This window comes from Platalea leucorodia, assembly GCF_965183815.1.
Source record: "Platalea leucorodia genome assembly, chromosome: 3".
NCBI classification, from domain to species: domain Eukaryota; kingdom Metazoa; phylum Chordata; class Aves; order Pelecaniformes; family Threskiornithidae; genus Platalea; species Platalea leucorodia.
Genome location: NC_138825.1, coordinates 30,238,660 through 30,265,389, shown reverse-complemented (window position 1 = coordinate 30,265,389; position 26,730 = coordinate 30,238,660). Strand labels below are relative to the sequence as shown.

At 34.6% G+C, this 26,730-nt stretch overlaps 1 protein-coding gene across 1 annotated transcript in view; it reads left to right on the top strand.

Annotated features, from left to right (window-relative positions):
• The window catches only part of LRPPRC (leucine rich pentatricopeptide repeat containing), a gene marked incomplete at its 5' end in the record, with an annotated part of 93,661 nt that overhangs the window by 14,132 nt on the left and 52,799 nt on the right, over nt 1–26,730 (top strand). The window contains 19 exons of the mRNA XM_082305813.1: nt 489–611; nt 1,314–1,435; nt 1,526–1,584; nt 2,329–2,415; nt 2,889–3,015; nt 4,110–4,254; nt 5,030–5,172; nt 5,458–5,563; nt 5,645–5,752; nt 11,634–11,752; nt 12,396–12,489; nt 15,792–15,861; nt 19,050–19,077; nt 21,379–21,436; nt 22,549–22,655; nt 22,870–22,947; nt 23,406–23,459; nt 24,168–24,281; nt 25,486–25,616. Coding sequence (XP_082161939.1) covers nt 489–611; nt 1,314–1,435; nt 1,526–1,584; nt 2,329–2,415; nt 2,889–3,015; nt 4,110–4,254; nt 5,030–5,172; nt 5,458–5,563; nt 5,645–5,752; nt 11,634–11,752; nt 12,396–12,489; nt 15,792–15,861; nt 19,050–19,077; nt 21,379–21,436; nt 22,549–22,655; nt 22,870–22,947; nt 23,406–23,459; nt 24,168–24,281; nt 25,486–25,616 — 1,873 coding nt within the window. The remainder of the gene's footprint in view (nt 1–488; nt 612–1,313; nt 1,436–1,525; nt 1,585–2,328; nt 2,416–2,888; nt 3,016–4,109; nt 4,255–5,029; nt 5,173–5,457; nt 5,564–5,644; nt 5,753–11,633; nt 11,753–12,395; nt 12,490–15,791; nt 15,862–19,049; nt 19,078–21,378; nt 21,437–22,548; nt 22,656–22,869; nt 22,948–23,405; nt 23,460–24,167; nt 24,282–25,485; nt 25,617–26,730) is intronic.

The following is a 26,730-nucleotide window of genomic DNA, read 5'->3' as shown; positions in this document are numbered from 1 at the left end:
TAGATGTAAATTATCTGATTTATTTTATGTTGAGCATGGTCAGAAATGGAAATTTAAATGTGGAATGTCTCTGAATACCAGTTTTGGAATAGTATGGAATTGGTATGAAATATTTTGCCACTTTACAAATTTACCATTAAGTTATGTCCCTGTTAGGATGAAATGATCTATGGATCTTGGATTGGGAAATTTACAGTGCTGATATCTGACTTTAGTATTTTGTGTTGTACTTTTAAAAATTTCTGCTCAGCTGAGCTCATTATTGTACTAAATGGCATGTTTTATCGTGAATCTTTTTCATGATAGTGCATAATAGTGTAATTGTTTAATCATTTGATTATCCTGTTTAGTGAAAATCTTCAACCTTGGAGAAGATTCTATTCTATACAAAATGCTGAAATATTTCAATGGGTCAGTCTTGAATCTTTTTTCTAGTATTAAATGTGTAATTATTTATAAAGAGATTTGTGGTTGTGTTCCACTTGCAGGGTGTCCAGGGAGTAACCAGACCTTGCTTTTGTTGCGAAGTTGTGGTGATCTTTTACCAGAGGTGTTGTCACCTGAAAGAACAGAACTAGCCCATACGATATGGGACAAGATGAAAGAACTGGGTAGGTTGGTTCTGTTAGTCTGTCTTACAAGAACAGCTATGTGCTTTAGTTACTTTCTTTGTAATGGAAGACTGAATGTATTTTAATAGTGTTTAAATGTTAGGTTATAACAGCAAATTCTCATTACCCGAATAAACACTAGGTTTTATTATTCAGGTGAGAGACCTGTTTCCTATTCTGGGAGTTATACTGACATCTAGGGGTGTTAATAATAAATCTAAAGATTTTTTTTTTTTGTAAAATGCTTAAATTGGACTTTTGCTTGATTTTGATTATTGTATTTTACTTTTCTGTTAGGTGTTACATTGATATCTGGTGGGCTGAGTATTCCTAGTGCTACCAGCTATTTTACCAGATTTTTTTTTTTAAGATAGTCATTTATCTATAGATCTTGCATAGGTGAACTGCTTCTTGATAGTAATATTGCTGAATCTGTAAAATATAGCTGTAGAGACTGTGGAATAGCATGCACATGAGCGTTGATGTTACTGTGCTCTTGTTATGTTTTAGCCTTTTATAAACAAGTGTGCTGTTAAATAGATGTCTGATATTTCAAAGGTGGATAAAAGGAAGCAGTCTGGATTATACATAAAGTTCATACAGACTAAAATGGATATGAAATTAATTATCTCAGAAAGCTATGAAATAATGTTGAATTTAGAGAATCTGCATTCACTGACTGCGGCTGAAATATTTCCTTAGGTGCTGTGTACGATACAAGCCATTATAATGCTTTACTTAAAGTCTACCTTCAGAATGAGCACAAATTTTCTCCCACGGAATTCTTGGCCAGAATGGAGGAAGCTAATGTGCAGCCCAATCGAGTAGGTACCCTTTTATGATATCTTCATTCTGAATAGTAACATCCATTTTTCGGATGGAAATCATTAACAACAACTTTTTGTTTTCTGTAGGTTACATACCAAAGGTTGATTGCTGCTTATTGCAATGAGGGTGACATTGAAGGAGCGAGGTATTCTTTTGCATTTATGTTTAAAGGGATTTCTATAAAATCTGTTTCTCATATTCCCTGTAATTAATGTTAAAACTTATTTCAGTGTAATTCTTATAAATTGAGAAAGCAAAGAGGTTGTTTAAGTATATTTTAACCAAGCACTGAAGAGCAATTTCTTAGAGACAGCTGGAACCTACACAAGGAAAATAAAAAATAAGTGATAGACCAGTGTGTTCAAATCAAATTATATTCAAGTTGCTCAAATAACTTGTTTTGTCATTTCTAGAGACGGTGTGAAAAACTGTGAGGTTATGAAGGCTTACTGCCTATGTAAGAAAATGGCTACTGAGAAAGGTGTTTGAGAACAAAGTGGGCTAAGGAGCAAATAGTAGTAAATCTGGTTTCTTGTTGTCATTGTTCTGCAGGGCTTGCTGGATATCTGTGTACCATTTTAATTTTAGCAAGGTTAAGTTGCACCAGTGTGATTGCTGGGCATGAGAAATAAGTAAAAGGAAGACGAAAATGAAAAAACCCAGCCCTACCCTTGTGTCTGCATATTTCAAAGTGACAAATACAATTAATCTGAAAAAAGGAAAATGACCAGATTATGAGCATATTATGCAGCATCCCCAAATGTAATTGCCTAGTGAGATCAGGATTTGTTTGATACAGTACGTGTCCAGCAGAGCAGCAATAGCTCAGAAGTTTATCTTTTCAAAGGAAAAAAAAAAACCTAATCATTCATTGTCTTGTATATTGCAGTAAGATTCTTGGATTTATGAAGAACAAAGATCTCCCAATCACTGAGGCAGTATTCAGTAGCCTTGTGAAAGGTCACGCAAGAGCAGGGTAATGTTTAATACCTTTTTTCTTTTGTTTTCTTTTAGTTTTACTGCAGTATAAAGTGATACTGTACAGAAAAATTAGATGCTGCAGAATAGTGTGATGGTTTGGAATAATAATGTATAGAAGACTGTCTTTTTATACATTTTTGACGCAAAACAGGGCTATTTAACAAAGGAAGTAGATTTTGCTTCTGTCTCAAAATCTTGAATTTCAAGATAAATTACTGTACTTTTGTACTGTTTCAAAAAAATGTGCTGCACTTTATTTTGAACTTTTTCAACTGTTGAAAGAGTGTTTTAAATAAGATAATTAAAATATTTGCACTCTCACCTTTCAGGATTTGCTTAGTTAAAATAAGTTTCTCTATGCTTGTTGCAGTCTTTGTTTCCAATTCTAATTAATGAGGAAATGTGGAAGTCACAATAAACATTATTATGATTAAATCTACTGAGGGTCTGTCTTTTGAATTCTTTTAGAGATATGAAGAGTGCAGAAAATATCCTTTCAGTGATGCGGATGGCTGGTGTTGAACCAGGTCCAGACACCTATTTATCACTGCTGAATGTGTATGCTGAAAAGGGTGATGTTGATAGCATCAAAAAGGTATTGCAAGTTTGAGTTTAAACACAACTTGTTTGATCTTTTGTTCAGTTTAGCTTTGGAATGCTTTCTATTCATGCAGGAGCAATAATACTGAATTTTATAACTTGTTTCCTCCTAGTCTGCGGCAATTAAATTTTCTTTTTTTTTTTTTTTTTTTTTTGCATCTGAATAGCTGGTTAACTGAAAGCAGTCTCATGCTTTATGAAAAATGCTTGTCTTCTGATAGTTGCCTTTCACTCTGAGAAGATATGTTTGCCAGTGAGTGATTTAATAATTCAGAGTTTTTTTAGAGACAAATAGTGCATGTGAGATATTTATATATTTATTTTTATAAATAAATAAAAAATAAGCCTTGATTATCCTGCTCCGATTGAGCCATTCTTTGGCTCCCATTGAAGCCACAGAATCTTTCCAGTAAAACAATTTTTTTTGAGAGTTCATACCAACAACTTAGGTATTCATGAAGTGTATTTAAGATAATGCTGCCTTACAGCCCTTTGTGTAGCTGCTTTTTTTTCCCAAGTATTCTCTCTTACTTTTTTAAATCAAAGAAGTATTCAGAAAGGAATGAGAAAAGAAAATTGGTTTGAATTTAATAAGTAGGATGGAGAGGACCAAATCAAGGAAGAGGATGTGGGAAACATAATATTGTTCTGTGACTTACAAATGAAACAAATCTTCATCAACCAACCTTCTTCCAAACACTAATAAAAAGTTTAATTAATCATTGTCCCCTTTTCAAAGTAATTTCTTTTGAAAGTCATCTTACAATGGGAATACCTTTGCTGTTTTCATATATTACTAGATATTAGAGAGAAACTATCTATTATATCCCTTTTATTTGTCCCTTTTTCTTTTTACAGTCTAAAGGTGTTTGAGGCCTTCTGTATAGATCTTAGGTATTCTCTCTACCGTATTCCATGTATCTAAACCCATGGTTTTAAAAAAGGGAAAAAACACCGTCTTTTTGTGGGTTTTTTTGTGTTGTGTTTTTTTTTTTTGTTTTTGTTGTTGGTTTGTATTTTTTAATTTCACTTTATCCTGTTTTGAGTCACTTTGGAGTTTATTAAAGTTAAATTTATTCTGGTTTACAGACTCTAGAAGAGGTTGAGAAGACTGAAGGGTACCTTATGAATAGGATTTTGATGCAGGTGATTTTTAGCCTTGCCAAGGCTGGATATCCTCAGTACATCGAAGATATTAAAGAACGCATAAGATTTGAAAGGGAATTAATTCCAGGTATGTCCTTGGTTACTACAGCAGTGTTTTGCTACTCAGGGTGGAAAGGGAAAGCATTTTCTACTCCCCTGCCCCCCCGCAATAACTAATGTTACCAAAACCAGGTAATTTTGTACTTTTCTCTTGAATACTTAGGAAAAATAATATTTTTGCCATTAGTTTGTGGATTCATTTGTGTTGCTTTAGATTGCATTTTATAAAACTTAAATATAAACTTATTTTAATTGTTTACATATGAAAATTAATCTATCAATTTTTTTAACTTCTAAAATTTATTAAGATTTCATAGGAAAGCAGCAAGTGTTGGAGTCCTTTCTTTAAACAACACTGTTGTAATTCCTGTTGTGACAGCTCTTTGTGAATATTGTAAAAAGGGAGACTAAACACTGACTATAGTTTTCTTTATCTACAGTTAAAGTCACTTTTGGATCCCAGTATGCGTAATCTTATTGATAACTGTTAATTATACTTGATCCATTTTTTCTTTTTTGATGTGTCTAGAAATGTGCTTTTCTTAGTATCCTTCTGTCATGCTGCAGTGGTGATGCTTCTGTGATTTTTGGTGTGGTCTTCTGATGGGAAAAGTGAATTTCATTGATAAATATAAATCTGAAAAAGGTAGTCTCAAATTTGATTGGTTAATCATGTTTAAAAGTATGCTAATGATACTTGTAAAACATTTACTTTCCTGACTTTCACTAATTTTAGTAGTTTAATGCGAAAATAGTTATATGCACTTTTTTAATTTTGTTTTTTTCTGTTTTTCAATTGCTAGATGCAATGAACCTGTGTTTGACTCTGATAACTCATGGCTTCGAAGATATAAGTTTCCATTTTTTGAAGTCTCTTAATCATTTATCACGTGATAATACGGACCAGGGTAGCTTCTTCTTGCAACATTGTGTAAATAGAGATATGGTATGCAGAATAGTAATACTTTTTTCTTAATATACTAACAACAGTGTATTTATTTAGTATAAAGCAACTGTGAAGATGGAAAATGGCAGATTTTTTGCACGGTTCTTAAAGAATAAAATAAGGATTTTAATATTTCATATCAATTTGCATAGTAAATTGAAATTCACAAAGGAATTGTGTTTGGCATGTGTAATATCCATTTCCTAAACATGAGAAGAATCTGACATTCTTAACAATTTGAGAACTTGAAAAATATATTTAATTATTTTTTGAAATTCTTTGCAGCCTGTGAACAAGCTGAAGCAGTTTTGCAGTGAGTTAAAAGAAGCAAAAATGCACTCGGCACCGTTACAGTTCATTTTGCGTTGTGCTTTGGAGGCCAACAAATCAGGTACTCTGCCTATTTAGTTATTTTACATATGCATATTTAAAGTACGTGGTCACTGTTTAATCATCTTGTGAATGTTTTCAGCCTTAGCTATTGATGTGATGAAGATGATGAAAGAGGAAGGCTTGCCACTCAGACCTCACTATTCCTGGCCACTGCTAGTTGGGTTCCAGAAGGAGAAGAATCTTAAAGGTTAGTTATCTGATAAATGCTCCTGCAGCTTTATTGCAAACCTAGTGCACAAATCTTTATTAAAACATTGCTATGAGATTCAGCAGACTCTTGAAAGTAAACAAAGACCTTGCTGCCTGTCTTACTTTGTTGCAAACAATTTTTCCTTCAGGAAGATTTTTTTTTTAAAACCTCCTTTCTTACTCACAGTGCAGTTCTACAAATTTAAAGTCTAGCTTTGCACAGAAAGATGTGAGAATGTGTTTAACTTTTTAACTCTTCACATTCTTTCTGCCTTCCATTGGTTCTTTTTGCTGCTCGTTACCTTTTACAGAGTTTACTTTTGAAGAAACTGATATCTGAGAGAAGAATTTAAAAGTAAGGTTATGTTATAATAGCTCTCTTGGACTGCAAACCCAATCCTTTTTTCAAGCCAACTTCTTATTATCTACCTGATAAGTCAAACGTGAGTTTCTTTACAATAATAAAAACTGCAGGAGAACTTACGTTGCTGAATGTGTGAGCCTGACCTGACAGCATACTGATTGAAGGACAGAAATGCTCAATCTTTGGGATTCTTAAGTAGGTTTAAGCATTTAGCATACTTTCCCCTGTTACACATGGGGATGTCTACAGGATATGAATAAGAATTGAACAAATATTAAATTTTAGAGTACAGTATCTAATTCTTTGGTTTGCGTTATTGGTAATTCAGAAAGAATGGTATTGTAAAAAGATGCTTTTAACAGAAGTACTTCCCCCTTGGGGAAACAAAAAACTGTCTTTTTCATCTTATCTCACAGTATAATGTGCTTTAGAATGAGATGCAGAGTTGTTAGTGTGACACTGGGTGACAAACAAAATGCACAAACAAAAAAAAAGTGCTTTTAGCAGACTCTTCATATCGCAATTTTATCTTAAATATACAGTCACATTCCAGTTTGGAAGAAATGCTGAAACAAGTATTCCCTAATTGTTTCTGGCTATAAAAATGTCTCAAGTCTTTTTCAAAAAGCCTTTGTGAAAACAATATTCAGTTTTTATTAACTCCTTAGGCTCTGTTCCTGCTAGACTACTTTCCAAGTTTATCTTCTCCCAGGTTTTCAAATGCTTGAAAGTTTTATGATATTTTAAAAGTCTGGCAACGTTGTTTTAGTGGGGTCCTTTGTGACTTACCTGAAGTACAATGTTGCCAAAAATAAGTAGTTGAAATCAGTGTCGTACTTCTCTATGTGGATGCTGCCTACTGAGAAAACATGCTTTCTGTTACTCTTCCATGGGAAACTTCACCTCACTAACACAATTATAAGAGATGTCGGAAGTATTTTTAGACTGAGACTTAGCTCCCAAAACTGAAGCAATGTCTGACCATCGAGAGAAACTTAAGTTTTCATATCTCTTTTGGTCTTCGGCAAGATCAGAGGCTGCCTTAATTTGGACTCCTACTGTAGAAATCGACTATGCTTTGGTTAGTAGTTCCTGATGGAAGTCATGTAAGCAAATTGAGAAGAAAACTGATGAAGGAACCCTCAGTTCTGGCTTTCTTTGCCATTTTCTAGAGAGCTTTTATTTTTCTATCTGCAAAGGCATTGGATACATAAACTTCTGTATGGCTGTATGATAATACCGTGGATTTGCAAACACGTTTTTTGTAATCTGGTACTTAGTCTCCAGGTTTGAATTGTCAAGTGCCAACGTTACTACTGTGTGCATACCTACAAAAGTCAGTTATTTTGCAATGCTTAAAATACATAGGAAGATATCTAACCAATTTCTTCTGCAGTGAAGGATCAGTGGAATTATTCTTGTGGCAGTGAAACAAGTTGTCTTGTTCTTTCCCATGTGTAAGCTCACATTAATTTTTTTGGAATTTATTAATAAAAAAATGAATAAATGAGATCTACTATCTAAAAATACAACCAATACACTTGCAGGAAAGTAAATAGGGGAGAAAAAAACTACCCACCCTGAAACTGTTTCATAGAAATAATAGAGCAAAAAATAATGCTGCAGTGAGAACCTAAAGGTGACAGCAGATAGTAAATGAACAGAATGGTGCTTTCTAGCAGCAAAAAATAATAGGGCTGTGTGAACAAAAGTATAGACAGACACTGTATCGCATCTCATACCACAGATGAGGTAATAATTCCTTTCTCTACAAAGTAGTAATGCCCGGCCTAATGCGTGTAATTTTGCATCGCGGTATAGGTAAGGCTGAAAACGGAAGGGAACTTTGAGGAAAACCTATTAAAAATCTGATAGGATGTAGACAGTGGACTAAATAATCATTAAAGAGCATACATTATAAGCAACAACCTATCTAGAACTGCAGGGTACAAATGTCTGAATTAGTATGTATAAAGTGACCCAAACAATTATATAACTAGTAGCAATGTTTAATGATATGTTTGTCTAATGTTTATTATAACAAAAGCTGACACTGGATATCAAAGGAAATTCCCTAACTTCTGTATCATGGAATCGAGTTTGAAAGAAAAGTAGCAGTGAAGAGGTGGCTAAGAGGAATAAAACTAAGCAAGGCCACTTTTAAATACACTGTAGAGAACTTAACCACTCTGAAATAGCAAACAGCTCTTTTCAGTCATTTTACACAGGCAAATAATTTCAGATGCGGCATTTCTGCTTTTATGTGCATCTGTGATATCAAAGTTGATAATTACTTATTTCCGTAGTGTTTATCTAAGTAAATGCTGTTAAGCTTGTAGGAATGGAAACTGCTTGCAGCGTTTAAAAGATCAATATGCAATGGGATCCAAAACTGTTATTGGCACTGAGGTTCATCTTGTATCAGATTATACACTAAAAACAGGAGGGCCTAGTATAAATAGGCAGAAATGTTTGACTTGCACATGTTACTGAAAATTTTATAGCTCCCCTTCATCTTTGTATAATCATTTTTAAAGACAGCTTTTAAAAGTCAGTTGCGTATTTCACTTTAGTTTTCTCCTAAACTGTTGTTACATACACAAAGCATGGTTAGTGAATGGTAATTCAATTTTTACTTTCAGAAATAAGGGAAGTAAAAGTCTGAGTCCGGAGAGGAATAAGGGTGGTGATTTCACAAAGTAACTGCTTGAAATACTGTTTTGTGGACAGTCTTTTCTGGCAAAGAACTTTGAGTGCATCTGAAATTAACAGCATAGCAAAAATATCTTAAATATTATGGTTTTTTCCTGAATGCAACCTCACTTTTTGAACTGGAGTTTCATTTTTTTGTTTCCTTAGAAAACTGCTTAAAGCCCAGTTTTACTGCCCTTGCACGTGTAGAACTGTATGTAACTGCCTTACAAATCCCCCCTGTTCTGAAGGGACTGCTTTAGGAAGAAGGCACGACTTGTTGTGAGAACCAGGAGATGAAAGGTGGACTGAAATGCAAGTCTCACTTTTCACTTCTTGAAAAGCAGCAAGTTGCTCTGCTGTACCACAGAAATGTTATTACCATCTTGTAATTCATCTCTTCTGTATTTGTTGTTGGATATACTGATTCAAGGCTGGAATCTGTTCTGTTGGGGTGTTTGAGTGCTGGTTTTGTTCCCTATTTCTGTCCTCTTTCCACTCACTCAATTATTTGATTTTAGATACTCAGCCCCTGCAGTCCTTACATATCTCAGGCCAACATCTCAAAAACCCGGTCTTGGTCAAGCAGGGAGATGGCTGGAAGGCTTGCCTGTGGGTTTTAGTCATACCCAGTCTTCTGGATCAGTGGTCTCCAAAGTGGGGTGTGCAAGGCAATCCATTGGGGTGTGAGTGGGATGTTAATAAGTAAAATAATTATTTCATCCTTTTTTACTTTCTATTTTTGTTTGTTTTATAATGTGCATAATAGTACAGTAGTACATGTATATAATTTCTAAATAAATATACATGTATTGGGGGTGTGTTCTCAAAAAAGTTTGGGAGACCAGTGTTCTAGATAAACGTGACTGCACTTTTGTCTCTTTTTTTAGTCTGTTCTTTGGTTTGGGGAGAGAGAAGAGGTTAGTGGATTTTCCAATATGAGGAGCAAAGAATTTCTGAAAGTCCACAAACATAATGCTCAAATCCTATTTCATGCATGTATTTGACAATTTTGTAGTATTTTGATTGAAGTGTTTCATTGCTTCGTATTGTGGAAGATACTTATGTGATAATAAAGTAGTTCTGCTCTCAGTGAGGTAGAAAATATGTGCAAAATTGTAGGATACGTGTTGGTTTTCATTAATCTTCTATTCCCCCCAAAATTGTACATCAGCCATCTTAGAAATGAAGAAACGTGTGGCAGCATCTTTTTAAAGTTTCCGATTAATTTGGCTATGTGCAGTATTATTGCTGGTGTTCCTCCTTAATCTGCATCTCACTGTTGTGCTGGTGTTCTAATCTTCATACGTGCCCTTTCCTACTCAGGAACTGGCATGTAGATTGTCACAAATGTCTACTAGGGAATGGGGATGCTTAACAAGCCTGTTTTCTGCTCTGTTCTAAATACAAATTTGAAGTCAAATCTCCGGAGTTTACCGCGCCTTATTCACTATGGTATCTAGTTCTGGTCTTCAAACTACTTTCTAGTGATACAGATACAGTTATTTTTTAAAAAGTTTCAGCATAAGAGGGCTTAATGTATTTTCTGGGAAGTTGAAAACATGAAATAGAAACTAGCTGTCAAAATTTGAAAGGTATCAAGAAAGACTTACTGTAATTAATTCTTTATTCATATTTTTGCAGATTCTGGGCCAAAATCAGAGTTTTGTTTAAGGCAAACTCGAACAGATGATGCGACTTTAATCTAGTGTGACTTCCCTGCATGTATTTTCAAGTGCTCAAAGGGAATTCACATTTGATTATTCGCACCATAGTGCACTGCATAAAATATTCATGGAAGTGTCACTTTTCCATAGGTGGCACTCCAGGGCAAAGACAGGGACTTTGGGAAACTTTACATTTTTAAAGTAATAAGTATGAAATGCAAGTTGAAAAAAACATATGCTGTTTGGTACTGGTGTCCTGTAGCCACTGACAAATCATCTTTAGACCAGCAAAAAATGATAATGCCTATATTGGTTTTGACAGGGTTTCAGAGCTTGCTAGCTAGGGTTACTGTAAGAAGTTTCTGCAAATCGGAAGAGCGTGAGCAATTGAAAAGCATGACAAATACTCTAAAAGTCTACACTAATTGCTGAACTATTAAGATTTGGTACCTGTTGTCTTCAAATGCGTATCTACAGTAGTAATATACAGTCTAGTTGTGTGAATTGATCTGAACCCTGTAAAAGTTACAATGTAGCTTCACTTGGGCTTGGGAGACTCCAGCCTTTATCTGAATTTCCAGTTTGAAGCTGATGTGTTGATAGAGTAATCGACGTATTTGCTTACAAAAATGCTACTTGTTTTAAACAAATCTAGAGACAAATCTTGAAAGCTTGCCTTGCTAATCAGGGTTGGATACTGGGAACAAAGCTAAGAATGCATTAAGTATTGAAGAATGCATTTGTACCTTGAATTTGATTATATACTTTACACTAAATTTCAGATTTGTTTTTATGCACAATAATGTGGACATTTTGATAAATAGCTCTAAAAGACGTTTTGCAAACATGACTAAGAGTAACTGCCATATATTCATTGTGTTAGAAAACAACTTTGTACACTAGCAATTTCCAAACTAGCCAAGAGTTTCATGTTTTTGATAGTACAGCACAGAACAGGAAGTTTAGTAAATATTTTAAGTTTCACAATTAAGAAGTTTATTAACACTTAAAATAAAATGCAGGATTTTGCATGGCAATTTCAAGGAGGGAAATTGAGGAGACAAGTCCTTTTTTTGAAAAGCAACTTACTTTTAAATGGTGAGTCTCAAGTTTTCATTTTTCTGAAATGCTTAGCCTTACCAATTTTTCCTTGATAGGTATCTTTGAGGTCCTCAGAGTGATGCACGAGTTGGGGGTGGAACTTGATACAGAAACATACACAGACTATGTGTTTAAAAATTTTGCTGATAGTGAAACTGCCCGTGCCCAGCTGAAGGTGAGTTTATGTTTAGAATTCATAAAAATGACTTGCATAGCTTGTTTTGCTATGTTCTTTCTGAAGGCTTTAGATCCCAGTAGTGCTCTAAACGTGAACTTGGTATGATGAAGCCTGTTCAGAATACTTAGATTACTTTTGAAACAGTTGTTGCACTGGTGGTTTGTTCAGTGTGTCTTTCTCCTCCTGCTTTTCTTTCTCCTTTTCAGACCTAACCAAAATATTTTGCTCAAGACTTAACTGGCTTTCTGTTTCCTGAAATGGAAAACTAAATAAATGAATGATGTCCTTTTTTTACTGGGGATTAGAAGTATTAGTTGTTTGTGGTGATTTTTTTTTTTTTTTTTTTTTTTACTTGCTAAAGAATTCAGAATTGCAGACTAAGTTTAACTGCCCCACTCTTTCTGCCTTTGGTAACTTTGTCTCCTGCAATTAATTTCAATACAAAAGCTGGATAATTTTTGATCAGTAGCAACTTATTTGGCTAGCCATGTAGACTTCCGTAGAGCACCTTCAAAGTTCTCAACAGCTATCAATACAAGAACGAACGCCAGTGTCCTTGGGGAAGGAAGCACTTAAAAACATGAAGTATCAGAAGGTCCTCTGTGTGTGTACTTCCAATGATTGATTGTTTTATCTCTAGAAAAATGACTGCCTGTTTGAAACTGTTGGACTCTCTGTAGCAGAAATAAGATATGAAGCAGCACATGGAAGACTGAACAATGTTCTTTCTCTATGTAAGTGTTTTTCATGTTGCATGTTACTATGTACTTGGCGGTAGTGTTGATTGGTTGTAGGCCAAGAGATTTGCATGTATTAATATATCAGGTTTAAAGATATGTGGGAAACTTCAGCAAAGCTTTTATTATGTGAGGTCCTCTATGATGAGATGTCAGACTGTTTGAAACTACCAGTTCTGGTCAACATATCATGGTTAAATTCTTTTTTTAGTATTGAACCTGGCCGTAAGATTGACATGTAAGATATTTACAAATCACAGCTTTGCTGTGATTGTGGTAGGGTTATGATCCTCTTGTAGTTAGAGGGCTTAAGGAAGCAATTTGCCTTGCACAATGACTGTTAAGTTGTCGGTGCAGGGATTGTTTTTGTTTGCAGCATCAGTTACAATGGGATGCTAGTCTAACAATACAGCTCTGAAGTACTACAGAATTATTAATGAAAGAACCAAGTTTAAAGAACTGATTGGCACTGATGTTAACCTGAGGATGTTCTGCTGATCTGTTGGTCATGGAAATTATGTGTATAAATTTGGGTTAATTAGGTGATGAAGTTGCAACAGCATGAATTAATCACTTTTAAAGAGTTTTCTCCAAAGACTGTTCTGATGCTCAGTACTTGCAAAAGTTAATATATGTCATTGAATGTACGGGATGGGATGATTTGCTTGGTTAAGTAGGAATATATGTTTCTCTTCAAAATTTAAAACAAATACAGTTTTTATTTGCCTAGTGTACTGAGACAGTACTAAAACCTAAATTTGGACTAAATCTGATGCAGAAAGATCTGGGTTTTTTTAAACAGGTTTATGTCCAAGGTTCAGGGAAAAGCTTAAGTGGTTGTTTGCTGCAATTGTCATTAACTGTTTTGTTTAACAAATATAGAAATATGTAGTCTATACACCATGACTCTGGGAAGCTGTTATGTTGAAAATGAGAAAATTAAATGAGTAGTTACTAATCTGTGATGTAGTTTTTGTATTGGTGATTTATCAATTAGTGAATCTTTAAGATTAACTTTACATTCTGCCATTATTTTGTTTGTTCTTATTACAAAAAAAACATTAACCATGAAAAATGAAGTACCTAAAATAACTTTGAAATTTTTTTGAAAGGATAACTATTTACTAGGAGCAATGAAATTTCTTCTGGAAAGTGGAATAGTAGTGTTTTTTTGGTTTGGTTTGGGTTTGTTTTTGTTTTGTTTGTTTGGGTTTTTTTTACATGAAAAAGTAGACACACCCCTGCACATTCATTTTGGTTAACTGAAATAGTCTGGGTTTAATGTGTTATAAGGTGCAAATATGTGTGTGCCTGGTATATGGTAAATGTATATGATATCAAAAGTACAATACAGACACATACAGTAGGCTGCGTTCTGTCTTATTGTCATAAAATTAGTCTCACATAGTGTATTATTTAGCTGTTGTCTGTGTGTTGAATTTAAATCTTGTAGTGGTATTCCTGTTTACAAAGACTAGGGTTAATAATTCATGGAGACATACAAAATTTCTTTTGAACTTGAGCTTTAAAGGAAGGTACTCCTGTAAATAGTTTACCAAGCTGAAATGAATGCTAGTAAATCTAATTAGCACCTATGTAATGATAAGGCACAGATATTAAACAGCTGGGGTTTTTTTGACTTGGTTCCTTTTGCAGTATTACAAAGAGGGAAAAATAGATGCAGTATGGAAAATAGTTCAAGATTGTCTCATCAGTGTAGTTGGGGGAGGCGAAGGTTGGTTATTAATGCTGGTTGCTATCTAGGTGTATTGATTCAGCTTCTCATACCTTATAATGTATAGATTTCTGCTACTGACAAGATGAAAACTACGAAGCATCAGCTGAGGAATCTGGGCACATAAGGCGGCATACATGAGAGCCGCTTTTTCCCTTTATCATGCCGTTCCATTCCACTTCATTGTCAGCCTCTTGATTTTTCTCAGTCTTGTTTGTTGCTAAGGAAACCAGGTTGCCGATTGTCAGCAGCAGCTGAGCATACTAAGATGCTTTTCTGCTTGTCTTTTTATGAGCAAAAAGTTTAATATACCACTGGAGGAGGATTTTGTATTGAGGATTTCTTGAAACCAACTTTACCTGAGATTTTCAAAGTAAAATAAATGTTCCAACATGTAAAACTTTTCATTTTCTAAATGCCTGGAGGTAGACTAAGGAGTGGTTTTAGCATGTTATTCCTGCCTTTTATTTCCCAGGTTCCTATAGAGCTGGTGTTTTTATTTCAATTCTCTTCTACCATATACCATACTGCAGCCCTTGCTGAAAGGACCTAGTGCATTCAGGTTTTTACAGGGGTTAATTCTATTGTGATAGTGAAGTTGGGTGATAACAACTTCATACAGGACTTAAATGCATCTACTACTGTATTTTTTTCTTTGCTGGACTACGGTGCTGGAGCAAGAGACAGGAATTCTAGAGGAAGAAGGTAGAATGGTTTGGAATATTTAGCCAAGAAATGATGTAAAGATGAGGACATAGGGCATAGCTGTAAATGACCTCTCGGGAACATCTAATTTTAAGTAATTTTACAGTTTCCTTTGTGTTCAACCAATTGATATTGTAAATATCAACATTTAGAACTGTGTATCTTTCTCTTTTTTCCCCTATATGTTTCAGTGGATGGAACTACTTTTTCTTTCTTGTCAGGCAGTTTACACCAGCAGAAGCAAACACCTAAGAAAGTGTAATTTCTTTTGGTTTTTGGGTTTTTTTGTTTTGTTTTTTTAAATTAAAAAAATTTAAATTAAAAATATAAATTTAATTTTAAATTAAAAAAAAACAGAAGAAAAAATTGTAAAGCCTATTTTAAGGCAGGTATTCAGTCTGAGACAATTAGCAAACCATTCGCCTCTGGTGGATCTTTTTTGTTTCGGCTCTAATATCTCACGTTTTCTTCATTAGGATTGTTTGGGTTTTGTTTTGCATTTTGGAACATAATATTTTCTTTGGCCTTGTGCTTTTTTACAGATAAGATGCTTACTCCTATTACTAATTTGTTTAAAAGACTGATGTATTAAATATTGACATTAAAGGCAATGAAGAGGGAAAAATCTCTCTTTTAGAATATTTGATCCCTTCTGAAATGGAGCAGATTTAGAGCTGATAAAACCAGGACTGTTTCAAATACCCTGGTATCTGAAATTTTGATTTACAAAAGTTTGTCAGCATTTATTAAACTAATGAAATAGTTCTTCTAATGACACCCTATTTCCATGATCTACTGACTTGTTGCAGTTCAGGATTTTTTTACAATGACTGTTTAGAAACATTTCTTTCATTTACAGTGTCTTCAGCAAGCACACCTCCTATTGATATTCGTCAGTTTAGAAACAGCCTCATTTGGGGTTTTAAAAGGTAAGGTTGCTATATAAATGTCTTTCCCACCCCCACCCCCATAGCAAAGTTCCCTCTCTTTTTTGCCTTGTTGAGCACAAGTCTGTGCAGTCTTCCCCCCGCCCCATGTTTGAAAATTTAAAAGTAGGGTTCCAGCTGTAGCAGATCTGAGGAATATCTTTGTTTCTCTCTGCACTCCCTGGTTTCCTTGCATCTGCTATATATGAGCATACCTTTGAAGTATTATATATAGTAGATTAAAAAGAACTTCACTGTTCTTGTTTGTTCTGTGGTATTTGACAGTATATAAACTTCTCAGGGTGGTAAACATTTGGGGTTTTATCTTTATCCACTTTTTTGTTTTAAATTGCAATGGTAATGTAAGATTTCCCTCAAGGTTATCACTATTAATATTAAAGTAAATGGGTGCTTAATGAAGATGAAATACCAGTAGGAGCCAGGCATATTCTACTACATCTGATAGCTTTCTCTGCCCTCTGGGTTAATACGACTCCCAAATGCTCACATTTAACACCTAGTATTGTGCTACATTGCCATGACTTTGTATTCACAGCCATATGGTCCTGTTTTGCAAGGAGGGTTTCTGGCTAACTTGCAGGGTTGTCTTAAGCTTATGCAAGTATATGTGAATTAACAAGCATTTCTGTTGTTCACTGTTAGCCCCAGTTAAACATTTAGGACTGTGAATGAGGTTTTTTTTTTTTGCAGCATACCTACACCACTGGGAACCAGAGAGGTCACTTACTATGATTCAGGACCAGAGTCTGAAGGCTGATTTTGTTGACTAACTTGCTTCCTAAAATTTTGTAATGGCCATGAGGTGTAACTATGTTTAGGTTGGATATTAGTAAAACATACCAGGTGAATATAACCAAAATAATTTCCTAGTAAGCTGCAAGGTTTATCTAGCTGATCGTGCTCTACTATGGGAAAAGAAGGAGACAAAGCAAACCAGTGTTCGAATTGGGTTTGTTAATGAGGCCATAGCTGACCTTGACATCCAAGGGATAAGTGAAATAATGTTTTAGAAGTAATAGGGGTATTTTACTGTGCCTTTTAGTAGTCAGCCCCAGAATCATCTGTTTCAGATGTATTAGTTAATAAGTAACAGATTTTTGAAACGCATCTTCTCTCTGTAAGCATAGATAAGTATTCAATTGAAGTAGGACTTGAACTAGAAAGGAAGCCATACCAATATTGACCACGCATAACCAATGCTAACATGAAATACCCCTACCACTGGAGAGTTGTGCAGGTGTTCAGAATGTGATTTAAAGTATCTTTAAAATGTTATCAACTTGTATTGTGAAAACTAGCTGCTGAAGAATCATACTCTCCTCAAGTGAAACAGTTACTCTCCTGAGCAATGGAACAGTTATTGTTGTGATTTCAATAGTTATCGGACATTTGGGCTAAAAACTTGGAATTCTGAGGGAAATGAAGGTTGAGGGCTTTTGAGGTGGTGGATTTTTATTTATTTTTTATTTTACTTCAGCTTACTGTTTTCCCCCTCTCCTTGCCGCTTCTAGGTGTGGCATAAGTTGTTGTTTGGTTGGTTGGTTGGTTTTTTTATTCCTTTAATCTCTCTTGTTTGCCTTTATTGCTACCTGGCTTGAGAAGCTATGTACAAGATTGGCTGTGCCCAAATTTCACCCTTATATTGTTTCTGAAAGCTTGCCAATTCATGTTTCCTTTCTATTTTAAACTTAATGCCTAGAACAGCCTGAAAATGAAGCTTGAGGGTATGATAGGATAGGAGAAAAGAATATTTGTACCTTTTGTAAAGACCTCAGCAAAATTTTATGACTAAAGGCAGGTCTCAAATGTTCAAATGAGCTGAGTTTAGGACTGGCGTACCAAAGTACAGGGTATGGACACCAGGGACACATGAACAATGTCTGTGGCAGACTAGTTTATGGATTTCTGTTGAAGCTGCTCTTCTCTAGTAACTGCTTCAAAGTATTCCCATTCTATCTGCCTGATGTACCATTACTATTTCAGAGTCAAGTACTTTAGGAAATTGATGCATTTGATATCGGCAGTTCATTGTCATGCTGTCAGTGGTGGAGTGAGTTCACCCAGGAAAGCTTAACTAACCTCACAGATAGCATTCCCCCCCCCCCCCCCCCCCCCCCCGTGTGGACCTGCATTTGACTCGTTTTCGAATACAAGTGGCAGTTGCACAAAAAGAATAAATATTTCATAGGCTTGAACCTCCTAAATAAAATCCTAAACTTCTATGAATGCTTTCAAATTTCTGTGCAGCTGTTCAGACTGTCATCTTATTTTCCCCTTATGAGAGTTACGGGAAGATAAAATAAGGTCATAAGTTTTTGTACTCTTAACCTTCTCTAGGTTAATGCTGCTTTATAGTTGTCAAAAAGTTAGAGCTTCTAGTGAGAATGTTGATGTTCTACAAACCGTAGGAATATGTCAGGTTTTTTATACTTCAGTGAACTGGTTAACATTTTAATATGTCAGGTTCTTTATACTTCAGTGAACTGGTTAACGTTTGATCTTTGGCTGTACCCTGATGATGTACAGACAAGTGCTCTCCATAAAGTTCTGTCCTGTTCTGTGAGGGGAGAAATTGGAGTTCTTCTATGTTTTGTTTTCTGTTTTTTTAAAATATTATCTATTTATTCCACTATAATAAACATGATATTTTACGTAAGAGATTTGATTCTTTTTTGCATGGTATAAATGCATTTATACCTGCCTGTAGTTATCTGTCTATACTAAAAATCTAATTTTAATGCACAGGAGTCTAGATTTTTTGCTCTAGCAAATTCCACGTATCGAGTGTTTGCCATGGAAAGTGCGACTTGTTTGAGTGAAGATTATTTTCTTGAAATGCTAAATAGAATGAAGTATAAAATAAAAAAGTATGATTAGGGTATGTTAAAAATAAAACTAAAATATATTCTTTGTAGTCTTAGTTATCTGTTTGGATTGCTGTGTTATTTTAAGTTACTTAGCAGAAACTATGACCATACGCAGTATAGTAAAAAGTACAATATTTATTCTGTATAAAGTTGGTTTAAGCAATATGTGGCAATTATTGTATTTTAATTTTATTTAAATAGTAAGATCCTCAGTATTAATGATCTGTGTCTTTTTTAAAAAAAGATACAAGTGTAAAATCATTTTGTTGCTTTTAATTTGTTATCCTTTGCTGCCCTCTTCAGCTCAAATGATGTACATCTTTGGAGCAAGGTAAGTGGAGATAATGATGCTGTAAATAAAATCAAGTTCTTTAGGCACTGCATGTTTATGATGCATTACTGTAAATCTGAATTCTGAGCCCAATAATTGTAGACCTGATTAATTTGAGCAAGAGTTTTTGTCAGTGGCAGATTGTACAACTATGAAATTGAGTTTTCAAATTGGACAGTTAAATGCAATTCTGAAAAATCAAACGTGGTGTTACCATGTAGTGAAGCTTATGCTACTCCACTTTGGAGATCAATGTTGTTATAGCTGAAGGTAGTATATAGTTGTAGCTTCTGCAACAAAGTCTGCCATGGTTGTGCAATCTGACATTGTTTAATTCCCTTTCCTGCCTTCTCTAAACTTTCTTCCTGTGCCCACACTAGTACTAAGAAAAATAATAAGGCACAATTAGAATTTTAAAGTTTCTGTCATATAACTTAAAACATTGAAGGCAAAGCCAGATAAAAGAAATCACCTGGATGAAGTCAAGGGGAAATGACTGATCATCTTGCCCTGCCTGGTATGGGGTACATAAGAAAGACACTGCAGTATAACTTGGTCAATAAATTTTGCAGAGCACTAGAATAGAGGAGGTGTTGGCAGATACTGCCTGGGATGTGGGTACAGCATTTGGGAGGGGATGCGCTATGCTTTTTGCCTTTTTTTTCAATACTAATAAATTAGCACGTGACTTGCAGTATATTTTAGATTTTGCAAAGAAATCTTGGAATGAAATGGAAATTGTAATTTGGAAAGTCACTGATTAGTGATTTATATAGATCAGATACAGCTTGCGAGGCGCAGGTTTTCTTGTATTTTACTACCATTTTCTGTTGTGTGAAGATGATGGTGAGAGAATGTTTTTGTCCTCTGCCTGTATTCTTCCTTTTTTGAATTTAAAAAATAAAACAGGAAGGTAGGGAAAGAAAAAAAGGGCATCTCTTACTATTCCCATTATGAGATTAATTTTGAAGGACAGTCAGAGGACTGAAGTAATGGTGGTCTGCACATGAAGTAGTATCTGGAGTTACCTCTGCTGTTCTCCACAATGGAAGAAATACACATTTTGTTGTCTTCACTATATTTATTAGTCAATATGTGTTTTAACCTTCTAAAACAAGAAATGCTAACTTGGGAAATAGACACTTAGCATTAGAAATAATATCACACATTTTTTTTCTGTAATCCATCCTTTTGGTATTCTCTGAGATTCGATTCAGAAGGAGAACTGTTATGACTTTGTTGGATTTTATTATAGTTGTAGGTTCTTCTATGTGTTGATTTGTCATAGGAGGACGAGGGCAAAAGGGCAGAAGAAAGCTGTAGTTTACTGTACACCATGTCCGTGGTGTCGGTAGAATGAGAAGTGATAGACGCGGTATTCCATTGCACATTTGGTATTTTCTGGCTTTGTTTATCCATTTTCATTAATAATTGAAGGTGAGGGTTCCTTTTCTTTTGTCATTACTTAAAACACAGCACTGACAGTGGGAATGCATCTCCCTCTAACTTATTTCAGATTGCATTCTAGAATCATGGCAGATAAAGCAAAATTCTTGAAATACTTAAAATCTTAGTTTTTAACTGAAGATGATGTAATTTCCTTAAGAACAGTCAAATGGATTTTTAAAGGGATGTAGGTTAGGTTAAAGTATTTGTAGGTAGGATGTGGGGGCTTTTGGGTAAATGCTTCTTTTCCTCTGATGAAGTAAAATTTACATATTCCTTCAGTTTGTATGACTGACTGGAATGTATGCTAAATTTAGTCAAATGCAATTAATTTTTATGGACACATATTTTGTCATTCAAAATTGCACTTACTTACAACAGCTGTACTAGTTATCTTAAATCTAGCAGAGCATGATAAATTGTGTCCCTCTATTTTCTTTATGTATTTGCTTCTTTCAAAATTAAAAAAAAAAAGCTTTATGGGCCAATGTCAGCCTTTCGGTAAATTGAAACATAATTGTAGCATCTCCAGGAGTGACACTGGTTAATATTTGCTTTAAGCAATGTCTTACAATAGCTAACTCTGTAGAATGATACATAAACGGAATGCTAGAGTGTCTGTCTTACTGCCATACCTCAGAAAGCATTTCTGTTTGCAATATTTTTTTAAGAAAAACCTATTATTTAAAAAAAAAAAAAACCACTTCCTTGTATTTCTTAGGGAATTACTATGATGTGGTAAAGAATAATACTTTAACAGAGAAATGCTTTATTATTTTGAGAATTCAATTTCAGATACTATTTGTCCTTGCTTGCTTCTTTTGGCTGCAATGTACGATTATTCTGTCTTACCAGATAACAGAACTGTTGTACAAGGATGAACGTTATTGCCTGACGCCTCCAGGACCAACTGGTAGAGTTTCAATTTCTATGATTGTAACTTATCCACAAATCCGTTCTTCTGTGTAATGATGGGTTTGAGGGATTACAACAGTAAACACTGATTGCTTCTTTTTGAAAGTGAAATTTGAAAACATGTTGGGTAAAATCCTGATTCGAATAATCAGAGCATATTTTGTGAGATCCGTGAGATCTTTCTTTTAGAATTATAAACAAATCTTGCTGATAACGTTTTATTTTTCTAAATTTATTAACCAAAGTAGAGATTTAGAATGAACACTGTATCAGTGCTTAAATACTTAAAAAAAAAAAAAAAAAAAAGGCAGTTTTTCAACCTAGTTTTACCTTTAGTAGCTCTTCTGATTTTGTGAAGCAAAATGCTACGTAACATCCCAAATCTTCTACTTTGAAATAAGTATACTTTTTTTGTATAATCTGGTCAGGTTTTTTTTTTCCTCCTGTCGGTGCTGGAAGGACAAGGGGCATGGGGAAAGCAAAACAATAATTGATGCTCTTCCTAGTCTCGGCTACAGGACCCCATATATTTTTACACTTGCATAGATAAGAAACTTAGCACTGTTTGCTAAAATCTGTTAATCTGGATTTTCATTGGCTAATAGGCAACTTCTTCAGTAGTAGTTGATCTAATGATTAAAATAGTTTTATGTTTTTTATATTAATATTACAATACTTAATGTAGCTTGGTAATGGAATATAATGGCTAAAATGTACAGAATAAATATGTAAAGTGTTAGAAATCTGTTTTTTCTTTTGAGCAATGACAAAATATTTGTGGCAACTATTTGGGGTAGTGGGCAGGAAAGGGGGGGAAGGCCTTGGGCAGTACCACTTCTGTCACACAGTAGTGGAAAAAATAGATTGAAGTAAGATTCTGTACTGAAAAGCTGTCACTAGGTCTGAAAATAATTAATATTCCTTTCACTCACCAGTTAGATATGTGCTCCCAAACCACATAATCTCTATGCCTCAGTGATCATTGTTGCCATTTCAGAGCCTCTCATCAGGGTGACATCTCACACCAAAATGATTTCTTATAAATTAATCTTGATAACATGACAGTCTCGGTAATTTTAGTGGAATGCTTTCTCTTGTTTTTTTCCGCAGAAGCTGTTGGCTATTTTCTTTATCACTTGATTGACAGCATGAGTGACTCAGAGGTACAGGCCAAGGAGGAGCGTTTGAGACAATACTTCCATCAGCTGAAGAAGATGGTACCATTTCATTTTTTGCTACATAATGCCTGTCCTGCCTGACATGTATCTATTAGATTTGAAATTGCTGCTTTTAAGTACAACCAGACCACTTCTCAATGACATGCAAGAGCTGGAGACTTGAATTACGTCTGAGATAATTTCTGTTAGACAAATTTCAGTTTGGTTGTGTTTCAAAACTCATATAATTTTTTTTCCCCACCTCTTGATACAGAATATAGTTATCCCTACAACCCACTACAACGGCATTTGCAGACTGCTGGACTCCTCTCAAGTTCCTGAATTAATTAAGGTCTGTGGTTCTATAGCAATTACTTTGAAGCTAAAAAGTGGAGTATCTATACTCTGTGAATATATTCTCCTTTGCGAAATAAATATCTTTATGCAGTGATTATATGTAAGCCTTTTAACCTTTCCATGATTTTTCACTGTTGAAGCTGTTTTTGTTTCATATATGAAAGTTTGAGGGATGCCTTTAATAAGTGCTTTTTCAAGTCAATGTAATAATGCTGCAGAATACAGCTCTTTTTTAACATTGCAATTATATTTTATATATTTTATATTGCAATTAAACATTGCAATTTAAACATTGCAATTATATTTATATTGCAATTATATTTATATATTTTATATATATATATATTTATGCTTATACTATATATATAGAGAGAGAGTATAAGCATGGTGTGCTTACTTAGAGATTGAACTTTTTTGGGGGCTTAGTGATATCTTTGTCTTACTACATTTTAGGATGCAAGGTTACTGTCTCTTAAAAAACCCCTGTCTACAGACAACATTCCAGAAGTAAGTAATTCACAGATAGCTATGCTTGTTCTTACTGTAATAATAATGTTTGGATATGGGTTTTAGATGAAGTGTAATCACTAGCTTTCAGATCATGGAAGTATATTAATGTTATTTAAATCTACCATTTGAAGTTCAGAGGTTACTTTCCAGAGTAGGAGTAAAGGCTATCCAGATTTTCACTTAGACCTGATACTTGACCTTGGAGTTGGCTGAGGTTTCATGCCTCAGTTTCCCTGTCTGGTAAATATTTTTTGAAAGTTCTAGTTAGTCAACAGTGGTGGTGTGAGGCTTAATTCATGCTTGTAAATTACAGTGATCCACTTGAGTGGCAGGAACCATATAAATCCATACTGCTTCTAATGGTGGAGTGTCAAGTCTTTATATCTCTGATCTGAGCAGAGTGGAGATGGAAAAAGAAACAGGCTTCTATTCCCTACTTCCCTGAACACAAAGAACTGAGTATGAGAGAAATAGTAATGTTGACCTCTGTAGATACGCCACTTAATGCTTTTTTACTGTATTCTGACTCAAATCTTCAATTAGTGTGTAGTGTTTAAACAGATAAAAGCACCTTAAATGATTAAAAAATTTCTTGTAGTATGAAAGAAGAGGATTATTTTGTCTGTCTTTTATTAAAGTGATCCGACAAGTTGTTCGGGGAAGGGTGTTTTTGCAATTGACATTCTTTCTGTTACCTCCATTTAGAGTGCTAAATCTGACGTGTCTGCTTTGGAGAAGAAACTAGAAAAGCGAAAAGCTGAAAACCAGCCTATTACAGATGTCTTGAAACAACTCATACATGCTCTTTGTGAAGAAGAGGTATCTTAAGCAATGCAGAGATAATTGGAAATACATAGCTATATTTTTAAAGGGACATAAATGACTGTATTATGGAAAGACATAGTTAAGCAAAGACAAGTGCATTGCTTGAGGTTTCATGGTTTGATGCTTATAAATCAAACATAAGTGCAAAAAGCAATTAAATCAAAAGGTTAACTAATTTCAGCAACACCTTGAATGGCATGTTTTGGGGTTGCTGAAGTTTGTTTACAATAATCTGCAAAGTGAATGATAGTAACAGCTGTGATAGGTTTAACATACATGCCAAATGTCCTTTCAAGCCATGGCTCCGGTCTCTTATATCTAGATTGTCAAGCAACTGATACATGCACTAGTCATTTGCAATTCAAATATTACTAGGTTGTTAATGCAGGGATTGAAATTCCATTTTCCTGCAGGAGGAAAGCTCTTCTGAGATAAAGGGTCTCTTGCCTTCATTCGGCAGGCGTCCAGCTGTAGTTTACATTCATTTAGTGTGTGTCTGTAATTTGTGGGGTATCACCACACTTTTATTCAGTTTCTTGTTCAGTATGATCCTGCCTATAAAGCTGTATATATAGGAACACTAACAGTCGTGCAGACGATAGCACAATATTCTCTGTAGCTAAGAATACAGTTTAGAAAGAGTGATTCTCAGCTGTCTGTCTCTACGATTTTGCATATGAAATAAGACTAGAAGCAAACACCACTCTAAGTTCGAAGTGGTCAAATGTATGAATAGGAACGTATAAAAAAATAAGCTTTCTATGGGATCGTTAAGTAGTTTCTTATTCTTTAGAAAGTAGTTTTGTTATGTGTTTGGCAGTGTACCAGGTGAAAATTGTTATGAATTCCAAATAAATAAGAACTATTTTAGAATTTGGATTAATCATGTTTATGGTGTCTGTCTGGATTAAAAAAGTCTTACATTAAAACATGCTAGAAATACAGACATAAAGCAAGACAATTTATTTAGAAATCTACTGTCAAGTTAATCTAAAAGGTGTTTTAGAAAAAAATTAATTTCTACAAAATAACTTTCACTCTTAAAATTTGCTGAAGCATTACAGCACTGTTTTCAAATGTGATCTTATGCTACTAAAAGCACTAAAGCAATCATGTAACTGCACACTGAACATATAAGAATCATAATGTCATATTGACTTTTCCTCTAGTTCACATCTTTGCTTTGTTCCTTTTTTAGAATATGCAAAAAGCCCTTGAAGTGAAAGCCAAATACGAACCGGACATGGTTGTCGGTGGCTATGCAGCCTTAATAAATTTGTGCTGTCGACATGATAATGTAGAAGAGGCAATGAACCTGAAAGAAAAAGTGTAAGTACACCGGCACTGAAACATGTCACAGAGATTTATGCTGATACACAGACCTTGTTGAATTAAGTAGGTTGAGTATTAACCCCCTCATCCATTTTTAATTAGTTTTCCCCACCAATGTATGTGCATTTAAAACAGTTAAGGGTGTGGTTTTTTTGAAACAAAAATTTGCTTTGTATAATTGAACATCAGAAGCAGCTACTTTGTATGGTCAGTAATTATGATCTTTTTTTTTTAAAGACAAATTGCTATGTAGGATCTGTTTTGTTTTTATTTTAAACAGAATAGTGTCTAAATTGAAGTTTGGCTTAATTTAAGGGGGGAAAAAAGTACCTGTATTGTGTGTTAGAATAGCACCTAGAATGTGTTTAGAATATGCTGCACCTATATTGTCTTTAGAATAACAATGTTTCCGAGTGACATCGTTTTAAGACTGTCAACAAACATTCTACTTTAAATTTTTATTTTCAGAGTTTTGTATTTTGTCTGTGAAAGCTAGCTCCCAGCTAAAACATGCTATGCATGACTTATCCTGGAGCAAATTCTTGCAGATAGTCTTTCTATTTGCCCCTTCCCTTTTTTCCTTGAAAGCCTCCTCTCAGTCTGATGGTAGAGTGAATATAGAACAAGTTACGTGTTACTTTGAGATTCTGTCTCTCATATGCATTCACAAAGTATTTGCTTTGGTTTTACAGTAGGTTAGCAGGCAGGTGCTCATTACACCTTGCTAGTGTTTGAAATTATGTGAAATGATTGAGCTATGAATATCAAGAAATTTGCCACTCTGCAAATAACAGTAACATATTGGTTTTGGCTGTACTACCACTCTCACACAATCCCCATAGTGAGCTTGCACGAAGTAAAACTGAGTCTTCTAGTGGAGCTTCACTGCAGTAGCACGTTTTTACTGATCTGCCTCAAGTGTAGCATAATATTGCTAAGAAGTGAATCTGAATTGTTACAAAAAGAAATAACAGAGAAGGAATTAATTTTAAAACTTCCAGAAAAAAGAAAACCAATACATAGCAGAAACTTCAAAATAGTAGGTCTTAACTTGTTACTATAGGCACATAGTTTCATGCCTGTATGGGAAAGATTATAGCCCTGTGCCAGC